This window comes from Montipora foliosa, chromosome 2, assembly GCF_036669935.1.
Source record: "Montipora foliosa isolate CH-2021 chromosome 2, ASM3666993v2, whole genome shotgun sequence".
Taxonomy (NCBI): Eukaryota; Metazoa; Cnidaria; class Anthozoa; order Scleractinia; family Acroporidae; genus Montipora; species Montipora foliosa.
The window spans coordinates 48,049,637-48,064,636 of record NC_090870.1 but is presented as its reverse complement, the minus strand read 5'-3'; the positions used below and the strand labels follow the sequence as shown (position 1 = coordinate 48,064,636).

Here is a 15,000-nt window from a genome sequence, read left to right as displayed (position 1 = left end):
GGACAAATAAATAGGGTGGGAGGGTGGGAGGGCGAGTGGCACGCATACGAGGAGCAACTGTCGCTGTTCTCCATAGTAAATCTCTACAAGAAAAGACCGAAGTTCTGGGTCGCTAGCGTGAATGGAAAGTGGCGCGAACAACCAACCTTAAAAACCCTTGCATAAACAATAGAAACTCCAACGTGTAAATAGGCGCTAACGACCTTGCAATACAGTTTCCCAAGGGACCGCAGTGCACAAAAAAAGATATCAACCATATGAAAATATATTTACGTTCTAATTCACTACGTTCAAACGAACGTAAATCATTTTCATCTTATAGATCCATAAAACAAACTGAACCACAGGTATGGGAGGATCGCAAGCGAACCCAAAACACAATGAATGCTCACAAAGAAAACTGCTGGTCAATGCTTAAACCAAATCTTTCCGCGAAAGACTGCCGATCTGAGCTGGATAAGGTGCTCCTAAAACGTTTCGAGTAATCGCTTCGGTGCTGGGCCGCTTGTCGACCAACAGTTTCTCTGCTCTTCTTAACCGCTTATCGTCCTCCGACCACGACGCCAAATCATCCGACATGTACTCATCTGCCACCTTCCAGCCATCAACATATTTATCCGCGATCCTGATAAGCTTTCGCCGTTTTAGAATTAATTCCTTTCCTTCTTTTATCAACTCGCTCACCGCAACATTGAAACCATCAGCCTCCTCTCTAATTCTGTCAAGGACAGAATCAAGCTTGGCGTTGTGCTCAAACTGCTTTTGGTTTCCCTTGAATCGGAGTCGACCGACTTGCTTGTCAGTCCCTGATTTTCCCTCGATCTGTTTGCCTTTTTCTTCAAGTTTGACTTGTAAGGAGCTCTTGAACATATTGAACACATTTTGCACAAGCGGCGACTCTGCCATGCGTGACTGCGTTTGGTTTGACCTTCTGGAGGTTTCCGCGATCGATGGGTTAAGATTAAACGCAGATTGGCTGGTACCATCAACTGGCCGATAGCGTAGATAATCCTTCTCGGCCGAGCAACTGTCGCTGTTCTCCATAGTAAATCTCTACAAGAAAAGACCGAAGTTCTGGGTCGCTAGCGTGAATGGAAAGTGGCGCGAACAACCAACCTTAAAAACCCTTGCATAAACAATAGAAACTCCAATGTGTAAATAGGCGCTAACGACCTTGCAATACAGTTTCCCAAGGGACCGCAGTGCACAAAAAAGATATCAACCATATGAAAATATATTTTACGACTAAACGGAAGCACCGGCGCGGCATGAAGTTTGTTTTGATAATGTCGCTCTCAACGCTTTCATGTAAATTTCGATGTAAAAAAGGTTCTTGTGTGCAGTTTGTCGCTAGGTTTATATTTCTCCAAAAGGAAACTTGATGATTTTTTTTTTCTTTGGCTTTGAAACACAAATATCCAGCCAGAAGGACTTTGCGCCATTAGAATAAGCATATGGTGAGATTTTTTTGCGCACCGACCTGAGAACACGCAAATTATTTTCACATTCACCACACCGCAAACGATTGAGACTGAACAAAGACAAGGCGACAATAGAAAGACAAAGGGAGAGCTCATAAATACTAATGAGCCTTTTTGCGTATGTGCTGACGCGCATCCGCGTTTTTTTTGACGCGTTTACGCGTTTTGCGTATGCGCGTTTTTTGCGTATATTTTGGTTCGCTTATCTCCGAGCTGCACTGTATGACCGAAGACAGTGCTTCACACGCAGTATTAAGGGCACTGTAAGATGGTCCTTTGTGGTAAAATTAATTATCTCCATCTACACCTGTATTATTACAGTTCCTGAAGTGGGTTAATGAGATACAAACATGTACAGTGTACAGTCCTCAAAATAAAAAAAAGAGATTAATTCCAGGTTGTTCCTGTTTTAAGAGGTGGGCAACTTTTAACCCATAAATTTTGGTTGCCCTGATAAGTGCTTGGTTACATTTTAAAATGGAGTCTTTGATCGCCATTGCCTACATTTTGTCTCTTGCATTTTCCTCCTGTAAAAGCCACAGATATTCAAAACATAGGGAAATGCTCAGCTGCAGCAAATTAATATTATTTTGTAACTTCACACTACTCTTGAACATTAGCAATAGAAAACTGACAAGTGAGTCAAGTGCTGTTTATGGAATTCATTTTCTATTTTGGCTGGCTTGTACGTTGTTTTTCCTTCTGGCAACCAGGCTTTTCGTTTTACCAAAAACTGGTCACCCGAGAAACTTTCTTGTCATCTAGGACAACCGGACGACCACTAATTTCGAGAACTGTACTATTAACCAGATATTGTGCTGAATAAGCCATTGTCAAATTTCCTACAGGGGTTTCAATAGAAGCCGGTTACCGGTGGTATACCGCCGCCTGGTTTGCCTCACACCACCGGCTAGTTTGCCTTGATTTTCACGAAAAATGCTATCATAAACTTGTCAAACTGCCGCCGTCAATGAGCTATCATGGACGGCTGTTTCAGAAGTTATTGAAACCCCTGAGCCTACTATTGGATACTGGTAATAGAAAACTGGCAAGTGAGTTGGGTGCTGCTTATGGAATTCATTTTCAAATTTGGCTGAGTTGCCCGTTGTTTTTCCTTTGGGCAACTAGGCTTTTCATTGTATCAAAAACTGGTCACCTGGAAAACTTTCTTGTCGTTTGGGACAACCAGACAGCCGCAAATTTCGAGAACTGTATTAATTTAACCAGATATTGTGCTGAATAAATCAGTACTAATTACGTGCAGTTTGTTCAAAGGTCAAAGTATACACTTGTAGGATTCGGCTCTGACTATTCTTTTTCTTTTTTGGGGTCACGATTTGACTGTACATCAGTAAGAATTCTTTGCCTGATCGTACAATGTATAGACACTTTTCAGAGAGGGTAGCCCAATTAGAATTTGAACGTGGTATTTCCTCATTCAGAGGGAATCCCGATGACCACGAGACCATAGCACATTACGTGGGAAAATGTGTATTAAAGAATTGTGTGCGTGGCCAGAAACAACTTTTGTGTTTTTTCGATGCACGCAATGGCACATCCAGTTTTTGTGTGACTCAGTAACACAATTTTCACTGGGCTAATATTCTGCCAGGTATTGTTAAGAAAAAGTATTAAATACTTTAAATACCATCGTAGAAACTTACAAAGCATCCATTTACTGGTTTTGAATGGAATCAATGCCAATGTTGTTTTAAAATGCAGGTATTGTTTTGAAAGCATACACACACTACAGTAACATCTTCTGGTGAATAGCATTTAACAACAGATGAGGTTGAGCATGATAGCTATGATAATGCAATTCGAAACTGAGGTCTTGATAATTATTGCTATCATGCGAAAACCGAATGCAGTAATTGTTTTATTATTCATGAGCTCCGCCATGACAAAACTGATCAAAGTGCTGATTAGTGTGTTCGGTGACATCACTTCTGCATGCATAAAACTATTGTCTGTAGGTATGACGTCAATTCTACATATATAAAATTTATTGTCTGTAGGTATAACGTAAGAGAAACAGAGCGAGCAAGAATTAGCTGCGTGCTTATAGCCAATCAAAATCGCGGTGGTATAATAATTAAAATTAAACATGTTTTTCTCTCCAGAACGATTTAAAATCCATTTTCAAGAAGTATGAAAGCTTAGCTGAAGTGAAAATCGAAAAGCTACATAGTAAGCGGTAAGTTCCTGTTGTCGCAATATTTTTGTTTTTTTACCCATTGACCCCTCAAGTGTCCTAGGACGCCCCCCAGTTGACAAGTAAAATTGTGTGGTGTCTCTCCCAGGAATCAATGTGTTAATTAATGCTCCATGAAATTACTTTATTGGAAATTAACGTGACGTAAATTAACACAGATTTAATGTCAAATTACTTTCAAATAAACAAAATTAATAGGTAGGAGGAGGTAGAATTTCTCAATAATGGAAATTAATGCGGTTAAGACAAGGTGGTTATCACTGGAACAAATTTATTCAACACTGGATGCAAAAAAAAAAAAAAAAATTAGTGAACAAAACTGAGCCCTCTGGTCAACAAAACAGTCCTCAGAATTCTAATTAAGGTAGGGGTTAACAGAAAGAAAGAAAGCTTGTACCTTAGGCCCGGTTCAGACGCCGCTCCACTCATGTGCCGAACCTAACTGAGGAATTAAGTACGGCAAAAGAGCCTCATCTCAATTAGTTTGGTACAGCAGTTTTAATTTGGTGGGGCAAAAATGTCAAGTTCAACAGGGTCTGTTGCATTATTTGACATTTGGAGCGGCAGGTGATTCATATGGCGTTCTTCTCATGGCGTTCTTCTCATGTGCTGAACCAAAATGCATACATTATGATAACTAATAAATGTTCCTATAAGTCCCTCCGAGAACTTGTTGTTCATGTATCAAGTTTTACGAGAAAGAGGCAATGGCGGCAAAAGACCTAGAAGAGTGTAAACTGTGCAAAAGATTCACCATAATGAAATGTTGCTGATTTAAAAAAAAAAAATTAAGCAATTTATTTAAAAAACTAAACTAGTGAGCAGCATTCTGCTGTCTCTGTAAAACTTGTTTATTCTCCGACATGTTTCGTCTAGCTAGCGTAGACTTCTTCAGGGAGTTTTACAATAATACCTTAAATGCCTGTATTTATCTGATGGCAAAAATGACGGCCACAAACATTAAGGTTTGACCAGATTTTCAAAAGGGAACATGCGCAGCTGTAATAAATATTAGGGCAAGGCACTTGTAAACCAATCGGGAGGGTCTAATTTAATTGTGGTTTTCCTGACGGAAGGATTCCGCCTTTCGACCAATCATGAAATTGTTTACAGAAATTAAATCAACCACAGACAGAACAGTCCGCAAGTTAACCAATGAGAAGAGGTCTTTCTGATCTATTTTAATGAACATGTCCTCTGGCCTTTATTTTAAGCCTTATTTTAACCTCTTCGCGCACTTAAAATCGTACAATCAGGTTTTCATTTTGTTCAATTCCATGCATACCATCCAATTTTCTTCGATTATAGTCGTTTATTCCAAACTGCAATTCATCTCCTTTGCTTGCGTTGTCTCATTGGTATGTTTGCTGTGATGGTCCGAAAGAGAACTTCATTCGATTTTGTTAAACATCCCCCATCGTGGACGAAAAACTTCAGAATATACACAGCCAACTCAGTTCCTGCCTCAACCGCAATATCCTCTACCTCAACCTGTGACACTTCAACAAACACCACAGCAATTGGACCTCACTGATCCCACCTTCGTCGCCAGCTTCTCAACCAACCCAGCACCAGCAATGACATTCCTCCCACTATCTCTCAAGGACAGTCTTCGCAATCAGCACATGTTCCTACCAACTTGTGCCTTTCCAAGAAAACCAATATTGATTCTATCGACAAATGGCTATTGGCCTTTGCTGTTTATTGTACTGTCCTTCTCACTTCTTTTCCCCAAAAGGTGGTAGAGATGTTTTGCTATCAAGAGATTATTCGATCAGCCCAAAGGAAGTTTGCTGGTTTCGCATGGCTTTCCTATGACATTGACTTTCATCAGAAAGCATCCACAAACCTTGCGGTTAACTGGAGAGAGCAGGACCCTCAACTTTTTCTAATGAAATTTACTGGGCAAGCTACGGTAAATCCTCCTGTACAATCTGCGGGAGTGGGGATCACACCACTTACGGCTGCTCCCTCTCTGCCCTTAGACCCCCTTCACGAGGAGTCTGCTTCAGCTTCAACCAGGGAATCTAGTGCAGCAAAGACCCATGCCCCTTCATTCACCGCTCTAAGACCTGTAATGGAGAGCACCCCTCCTACCGCCATGAAGACTCTTCAAATAGTTTCTTGCAGTCCTCAGAGGCCCAAACTCCTGTTAATGTCCCTTTGTTACGCGACCTTCTTAAACACCACCCCTATCAGAACTTTGTTTCTTACCTCTGTGCAGGCTTGACCAATGGTTTTCTCCTTTCACCCTTTGGACAGGCAATGTTCACTTTTCACTATTGGAACTCCGTGGAGATGGGGTCATTCTTTCTCCCTGTCAAGTGGGAGCAAACCACTAAATGGGCTTTGCATGGGGCACTCCTTGTTTATCTCGGTGTTTTGGGCGGGGAATTGCTGCCTGTGGCACCCCATCAGCCCTGTGCTGAAGCCCCGTTGGGGATAGGGCATATTGTTACTTTGCTGGACTGGGTTAACTTGGTTCCAGGACATACAGGCATGAGGCACCCCCTCGGCTACAATGTAGTAGCCGAGGCCCCTTATCCGGTGGTCCATACCGGTGGTGGGTATTATCCGCGCCTTGCCAGTACATTCCCTGCCCCTCGTTTACGCCCAAGTCGTGTCTATTGTCTTCTACTGCACACCAAAGCATTAAATATTATTAAGTTTTTCACTATTCCTTTGCTTGTATGTAGAGTAAATTTAATGCAATTTATTTACTCATGTGTGTACCTTTAAGTTAGTTCAGTGGCTCATAGCCGATCTCCGATGTTCTTCTGGAGTATTTGGAAAAATATTACATTCACGCAATGGCCCTTTTGTTTAACGAGGAAATGCCTTTAATGTATTCAGTTCATTGCGAAAAGGAGAGCAAAGCACCCTAAGATTAAAGGGGCTAGGTCATGCTATTTTAGGTAATTTTGTTTAATTTTGTTAATTATGAGCTCTAAATGTCAAATTGGCAGAGCAAGAGTCTTTCATTTTCAAAATCATGGCCACATAACAACTGAGAATGATTTTCCAGCTTTGTAAATGACATTTTAATATAGACCGATGTAATTTTGAAAAATGGTGGGCTGACATTTTTTCAAATTTACCCAAATTCAATCCATTTTAATCCTCTCCAGTTTTGTCCATCCATGTCCCTTCTTGGCTTCCCTGCGTTTTGTTAGGGATCTTCTATAGTTTTGAACAGTTATTTTGATATTTTAGTTAATTCTATTACCATTCGATCAGTGCTGAAATTGCCTAAAATTGCATGACCTAGTCCCTTCAAGATTCTAGATTTATTAATTCAAACCGGTCAGTGTTACTGATTGTTGTTGTTTTAAACTTCATAATAAAGGAAAAGGAAAGGAAAAGAGCAAGCATGCTTGTTTTTTGACTTTGTTTCGGAGAACGAAAGATATAATGCACATATAAACAATTTGATGATTGGGTCCAATTAAAAGCGGAATGATTCCGCCGAAGAGGAAACCACAAATGAAATACACAAAAATTACGAGTAAAACGTGCACACAAGAGGAAGTTTAGAAAATTTGTAGACTAAACTTGAAATTTTAGATATTTGAGGTCCTTGACTTTTCCACACCTGGTGAGTGTAGATTTACAATAATTATGAGATATGTAAATACTGTAGATGTCTAACTATTGGCAGGAATGTTTTGAAAAAGTGAGATATTTCCCAGAGAATAGCTGCATTTGATGAAATCTCTGCATGTGCAGTTTAGCAAAATCAAATAAAGTGCACAGCAAAATACCAATGAGAAAATATGCGAGCAAATGAGAAAGAAAGAAAATTTGACGGTATTCATGGAATATTGAACAAATTGAAAACCCGATTGTATGATTATAAGTTCGTGACGAAGGCCCCAGCTGTATTCTCATAGGTTATAGCTGTGCTTAAAATAAACACCAGAGGACGTGTTTATTGAAATAGATCAGAAAGAACTCTTTTCAATGGTTAACTTGCGGACTGTACTGTCTTTGGTTGATACACATGTATGATCTCTGTAAACAATTAATTTTGATGATTGGTCGAAAGGTGGGATCATTCCATCGTAGAGGAAACTACAAATAACATAATATTATACAAAAGTTATGAGTAAAACACACACACAAGAGGAAGTTTAGGAAATTGTAGACTAAACTTGAAGTCTTAGACATTTGAGGTCTTCAACTTTTCCAAACCTGGTGAGCATAGACTTACACATCAAACTTGATACGTATACAAGATATGTAAATACTGTAGATGTCTTATCAGATAACTATCAGAATGTTTCGAGTCAAAAGTGGATTATAATATCCCCAAGACAATCTCTGCATGTGTTTAACGAAATCGAATGAAGTTCTCTTCGGACCATCACAGCAAACATACCAATGAGACAATGCAAGCAAAGGAGATGAATTGCGGTTTGAAATAAATGACTATAATCGAAGAAACTTTGACGGTATGCATGGAATTGAACAAATTGAAAACCCGATTGTACAATTTTAAGTGTGTGACGAGGTAAAAAAAGGGCGAAAAATAAACGCCAGAGGATGTGTTAATTGAAATAGATCAGAAAGACCTTTTCTCATTGGTTAACTTGCAGACTGTTCCCGTCTGTGGTTGATATGATTTCTGTAAACTATTTCATGATTGGTCGAAAGGCGGAATCATTCCATCGGCAAAACCACAATTAAAATAGACCCTCCTGATTGGTTGACAAGTGGAATGTTTTGTGAAAAATCACATTCAAAAGTACACATTTAAATGGAGGTCTGTTAAGGGAATAATGAAAGCATCTGAGCAGTACTGAAATCAGAGATGGCTAATTTTGCCAATTTAGTGTCACATGACTCAGCTTCAACAACCATGTCTACCACAAACTGTCGTAGATAATCAACCACTGTGTTGAACAAATCAATCAAACAACAGACCATCATCAACATGAAACGTTCCTTTGGAGTACTTTGTCGACCGGTCTTTTGCCAAAATGCATGTATATTTTTCCTGCAAAGAAGTGTTAGGGATTTCATCAACAACCTTATCCGTGAGCATGTTTGTTTCAAGTAAAGAAAACACTACAATAATTAGTGCAAGTGATGTTGATCCAGCCGTTTTCACACCACATATCTTCAGAGAATATCTAAACGATTGTGATTGGTTTTTTTAGAGAAATGGATTGTTGCCAAATTGAATACAATGTATATTGAGCAGTTGCTTACTATCGAAAACCAACGCCAGGTCCCCGACAAGTAAAACAACGCATTGCACGCCATTTTGTTTGTTTGTTTGTTCATTTCAATTTTTGATGTCTCTTCAAAGCTACAATGTAAACTACTTTCAATTGAGAGAAGTATGAAAAATCGAGATTCGGCTCTTTTCTTTCGTGTATTTTCTGCGATTTTGTACAAATTTTGCTATTTTTCCTGAATTATGCGATTTGTTTCAGTTTCAGGTTTATTGTGCGAAATTGCAACATAAAATTTGCATAATGTCAAGCCCTGGGTAGACATGTACAGTACATGTCATTCACACTATGCACTGTACTGACATGTAATTTATGCACATAATCATGAACTTGCACTGTATCAATAATTATCGGCATTATTATTATCAACATAATTATTATAGTTACATTGTGTGCACGTCCTTATACTGTACCCCGTCCGTGTTTGAGTTCTTAAAGCAGTACATGTCACATTCAGTCCACTTGAGGGAATGGACTTTACAAATTTATATCCTTGTGTGCACTCTAGGGTTGCCTTTGTGAGGTTTTCTAAAACTGAAGATGCTTTGAAAGCTCTTGATGAGATGGATGGCTTCAATTTCAAAGGCAACAGTTTGATAATCAATCCTGCAGTTCAAGAATCAGCTAAAGGTGGGAAAAAATCAATGGAATTAGCCAAGAAGAAGAAGGAAAATAGAACAACTTTAAAGAAAGAAAATGTAGAACTTGCCTCTGTGAAAAATGAAACCACAGCTTTGACTTTAAATAAACAAACTTCGATTCCTGCTGAAAACTGGGAAAAAGAAGGTGGACTGACTAAAGCTGCGGTTAGTCAAGACGAATTGGAGTCTTATGTAGTCGAGTCACTTGGTGGTTATCCCATTCATGTAAGCAATTTTCCAGCAGGAACAGGTCAGGTAAGAAGCAAAACCAAGGTTATCCATTTACCTACTTGTACATGTACAGTAGATGATATCTTACATCACAAAATTAAATTATCTCCCCTAATATTCTAACTACATTGTAACAGTAGACAATAACAGTGAAATTCTCGGTCGTAAAGGGACACTTTATGACATCTATGCAAAGTACCAGGAATCTCATCATGTTGTTGTTTTGGGCAGGTATTATATGCTGGTAACCATCTACATGTACATGTACACTGTATGCTATTATTTTTGTGAGAAGCAAAGATAAAACATTTTTTTGGATATGCACTTACATGTACACATGGGTTTCAATAGCTTTTGAAGTAGATCATGCCTGGGCTATTCTGTGTAAGCGGCAGTCACTCTCCTGTTTTACAAGGGTTTGTGTGAAAATCAAAGCAGAGTACATGTAGCTGGTGGTGAGAGGCAAATTTCTGACAAACAGGTGGCGGTATACTGCCAATGACTGGCTTCTAATTCAAACCCCTGCTTTCATGTACTCTAGCAATCAAACTGGTTCACTAGTGGTACTGTCTCCACGGTAATAACAAATTGAATGTAACTGGGATCTTTAGGTTAAAAAGTTACCACAAATTGACAGCTATATTTGTAAATTACACAACATTGCAGCTGTAGATCTGGGCCCAGGTTTTCAAAAGGTGGATAAATTATGCTATCCACCAGATAAATCACTGTGACTTGTCCACTGGATAGTGCTATCAATACTTGAACAAGTGAGGCCTGCTGTAGAGTTTAATAACTTAAAGGGACTTTTGAGGACAACTCTGACAGCCAGTGACAGTGGTGAGAAAGGGCTTTGAAGCTATTCCAAACACATGCAAAATTAATTCAATTCCCCAATCACTGGACCATGCTACCAGATTGTAGCTTAACATGCTAAGAGCCCTGATAATGGAAAGTACAGTACTGCCTGAAAGTATTGACCCCTCGGGACAAGGCAATACCTCTTCTTTGCCGCGGGTAGTGGTCGCGCGCCACCGAGGTATGCAAAATTTTTTCTCTCGGTAATTAAAACTGAGGTGCAATTTGCCACTGGAAATTTGCCACAAGAGAAAAGACGAGGCTTGCCGCAGGAAAGAACAATTATCTGTTGCACTTTTGAAATAAGCGGAAGACTGTCAAATTTTAGATCTCATGGTGTGAAGAATCGATTCTTAAAGCAAGAAATTTTAATCAAAACGAGAAAGTGTGCGATTTCCGTAAGGAATCAAATTTTATTACCGGTATCTTTACATAATGCAAAACCGAAGACTTCTTTACTGTAAAGATACAAAGATACTGTTATTAACTACAGTGTAAGAGACAGCTGTGTTATCCAACCAACGAAACACTCGTTGTTATCCAGGCTGTAATACTGTACATGTATGTGTGCGTGAAAAATTTGTTTGGTTTCAAAAAGATTCGATTGTGTCTTTTTCGTCCAAGGCTGACCTTGTTTTATTTGGAGACTTGAAATTCAAACTTGTGCGATTGTCTTTGTTTTATCATTGCCATTTCGGTAAAAAGCAAGTATTCCTTCCACATATTATAATTGTTAAACTTGTCAAATTTCAATTTTAATTGATACATGTACATTCTTGCAAGGTATCGGAGCCTCTTTCGGAATGGTTTCTTTTTTCATCGCTTTCATCAGCAATAAATTGTTATGTGTAATCATAGCAATAATATTGCAGCATGTTGACTGCGCATGGAAAACAAATTTAGGAATAGACTGTGATTAGTGGAGAAATGATGTCTCTTAATTGTCTGAATGCTTATCGTTTGCACACGAATTATAAAGACGCAAAACCAGCGAACATAATTGACATTGTCTGATGTTCGAGCCATCTTTGCTCTCGTGCTTATGTTGCGCTTTCACAAGTAACTCTTTTGGCAGCCGGCCGTCACTCGTGATGAATTTGCATAAGCCATGCCGATGTGCACCAATGAGCAAATGTTAACCAGAGCACGAAAACAATCTTTTCAGTTGAGATCAAATAATTTTCTACTAGTTCAGGGTTTGATATCCTGGGTTGTTTCCTTGGAATGTTTTTCTTTTTGTAATTTGTTACTGTAAACAACTTGGAAAGTAATACTGCAGTAGCAAACCGCAAAAATAATATTTACATATTATAAAGTCTTACTTTGATCAACAAACGGTTGGTCACACAAGGTTTTCGAGGATATGTTGAATGTGTTTTGAAAATTCTCGGTGACCAGCAACCCGACATTGCAGTCAATTTAAGTAAATCTGCAATAGTAACGTTTTGGATAGTGATTAGCAACACTATCTAGCTTGAGTAGTTTTATACCTTTCAACCATGTAAGGTTACAGTACTGTTATGTATATATTGTCAAAACCCTCTCCGGCTGCAGTATATCGAGATAAGAAATGTATTTTCCACGCGCTGAGATGCAAAACACAAGTGGGCATATTCTCCCATAAACTGAAATGAACAAAACTTTAAAATGTGATAACGGCGAAGTCCACGCAAGCGAGACTCACGTCCACCAAATCGACTCGTTGATCCTTCGAAAGAACAGTCCACACAAGAAGTCGTCGAAATAATCAAGTTTGCAATCAAAATATGTCGCAAAGAAGGTTTCAAATGTGGTCAAAATCTTGCTATGGATATTCTCTTCGCATGTAAAAGGAAAATAAAGGCAACCAAGGTCCATGACTAGCATCTTACTCCATCTACAAACTGTAAGCCCTTTAACTGTACACTTTTTGAAGTGTCAAACTTTTGTTATTTGTTTTCAGTCAACTCTGAAACAATTATTCAGTGGATGTGGAGAAATCATTCAAGTTCATGCCTGTGAAAAGTGAGCTAAGTGTACAAAATTAATGTACATGTACTTAAAGCCTTATCATAATGGCAAACAGCCATAAACCTTTACTGTCAAGGCATTAACCCCTTCACTTGTAAGTGGATGCCCATTGATGAATAAAATCATCTGGTGTTAGTTTTCTGGAGTAAAAAAATGATCATATTGTCACTTTACCAAGGGACAAGGGTTGAAGGAGACATTGTTCTTGACCTTTCACGCTTGAATGGGTCTCCGTTGACAAGAAAATTAATTTTGTCTGGCCTTAATCAGAGGTATAGAGAATATTACATGGCCGCGTGGAGATATGAAATTTCTCTTTGAGTGTTGAAGAATATTTCACGAGTGAGTGCCGCGAACGAGTGAAATACTTTTCAACACTCGAAGAGAAATTTTGTATCTCCAAGCTGCCATGTAATATTCTGTTTATTATATAAACACCAATGAAATACTAAATCATTTCACAAAATGCATCGAAAGGCGCGATTTTTATGTAACCATAGCAACAGTGATCTTTTCACGTGTGAAGATACATGTATCATGTTTTTGCGCGAAAGCTCACTTGGTATTTCATTGGCCGGTGTTTATAATTATAATAAACAATTCTACCAGGCACTATTGAAAGTGAAGAAGAGTTAAACAGGGCCTATTTAGTTCTTAACCCCTAAGAGGTCCCTCATTGTCTCGTAAGATGGTCTGGTGTTTTAGGCAGAGTGAAGTTTGTTTCGGCCATTGTAATTTTGCAGGGAAGGTATTAAGTGAAGTGAAGTGAAGTGAAGTTAGGCTATTAGTCTCTCCCCATGGGGCTTTTCAGGACTAAGTTACAATACTTTGTGGGGGACTTTAGCCAAACTGCTTGTTAAGCAGTTTACAATTAATTTTATGGAAGTGAAAGATGCCCCCGTCCAGATAAGGTTAGACCACAATACCAGGGACTACGTCCCCTACTCAGTGAGTGTGTTCTTTAACGTCCCATACTATTTAATTTCCAACAAGGGTTATGAGTCGGGACCTCCGGTTTACAGTCCTTATCCGAGAAGACTTGAAAGTCTAACCATTTGCAGATGTAATTACAAAGGCAGCACATTCTCCTCAGTTATTTTAACACCCTGAGAGTTGGTCCGGCTGGAGTCGAACTCGCGACCTCCCGCATGACAGCCCGATGCTCAACCAACTGAGCCACCGGTGCACGGTGTATTAGGTCTGGGAATTGAATCAGGCTTGGAAAATTTTCATTTACTCCTGAACCGTCCCCATTGACGCGTATTAAAAATTGTCTGGTGTTAGACAGGGTAACATCTATTAGGTATTTGGAGAGAGGAAGTTTTAGAAACTACAATCATGTATGCTGTGAGTTTGCAGAGGAGATAATTATAATTCTTTGTCAGTATGATCGAAGCATACTTGGCAATCACACTGACTGTAAACAGTGTACGGCACCATACATTGCGACCGGAGTTGCATTTCAAGTTTATTCCGTAGACCTTACTGGATACCTGTAATCAGTAACACTGCAGTAGCAGACGTTTCTGGAAACAAATGTCCTCTGTATAATTGTATGTTAATTTGAGATTTACTAAAACTCTTTCTGTGAACGAAAAAGTATACCGTGATGACTCGCTTGAGACCCCGAGTTTCATTGCCCGACCTTGTTTGTTTATTCCCTTACAAGAAAAATTAACAGTCACTGGGATCAGGTTAATTAGGGAAATATTATTTACCAAAACATGTTGCCCTCATACGAACTCCCAACTCGAGGTATCAAAAGTTGGATGGAACAGCTTTTGCCACATGTACATGTGATTCGTCCTGCGATGATGCCATTTTCGGTTCGCTAGCAACGCTTGTTGTTTTCAAAGAATCAAACCTGATACCAGTGAACAAGTCTAGCACCGAGATTCCACCATCAATATAACTTTCCTTCAGATCATTGCATTTAAGAAGAGATGTAAAAATACATGAATCGTTAGTTACTTGGCTGGGCGCGCGGTGTGGAAATATCTCTCAATGTTTATACATTAGGAATTACATCGATTCACGATAAAATCCATCCCGAGGTAAAGCTCACTGTTTTGCTTTTATATTATTTTTAATCCACGACACAAGATTGTAGTTTTGAAGAGAGGACACACAGGAACAATAGCGGCTTAGTATCTTGTTTTCCTATTAAACAGTTCCTGTTGTTATTAATTTTAATCGAAAAGTAACGCTTTCGCCAAAGTTGAATAGAGTATGAATAATTGACAAAGTTTCGCGTTAGTGATTTTGTGAGAATTGAGTGTCGAGGATCAAGTTTGATTTCGATTGAATCGAGTCTCGATCCTCGACTC

General features: G+C 39.1%; 1 protein-coding gene across 2 annotated transcripts in view; it reads left to right on the top strand.

Annotated features, from left to right (window-relative positions):
* The window catches only part of LOC137993362 (uncharacterized), a 45,578-nt gene that overhangs the window by 8,957 nt on the left and 21,621 nt on the right, over nt 1-15,000 (top strand). For both annotated transcript variants that reach the window (XM_068839160.1, XM_068839161.1), the window contains exons 2-4: nt 3,605-3,678; nt 9,442-9,829; nt 12,606-12,667. In XM_068839160.1, the coding sequence (XP_068695261.1) occupies nt 3,605-3,678; nt 9,442-9,829; nt 12,606-12,667 (524 nt within the window). The remainder of the gene's footprint in view (nt 1-3,604; nt 3,679-9,441; nt 9,830-12,605; nt 12,668-15,000) is intronic.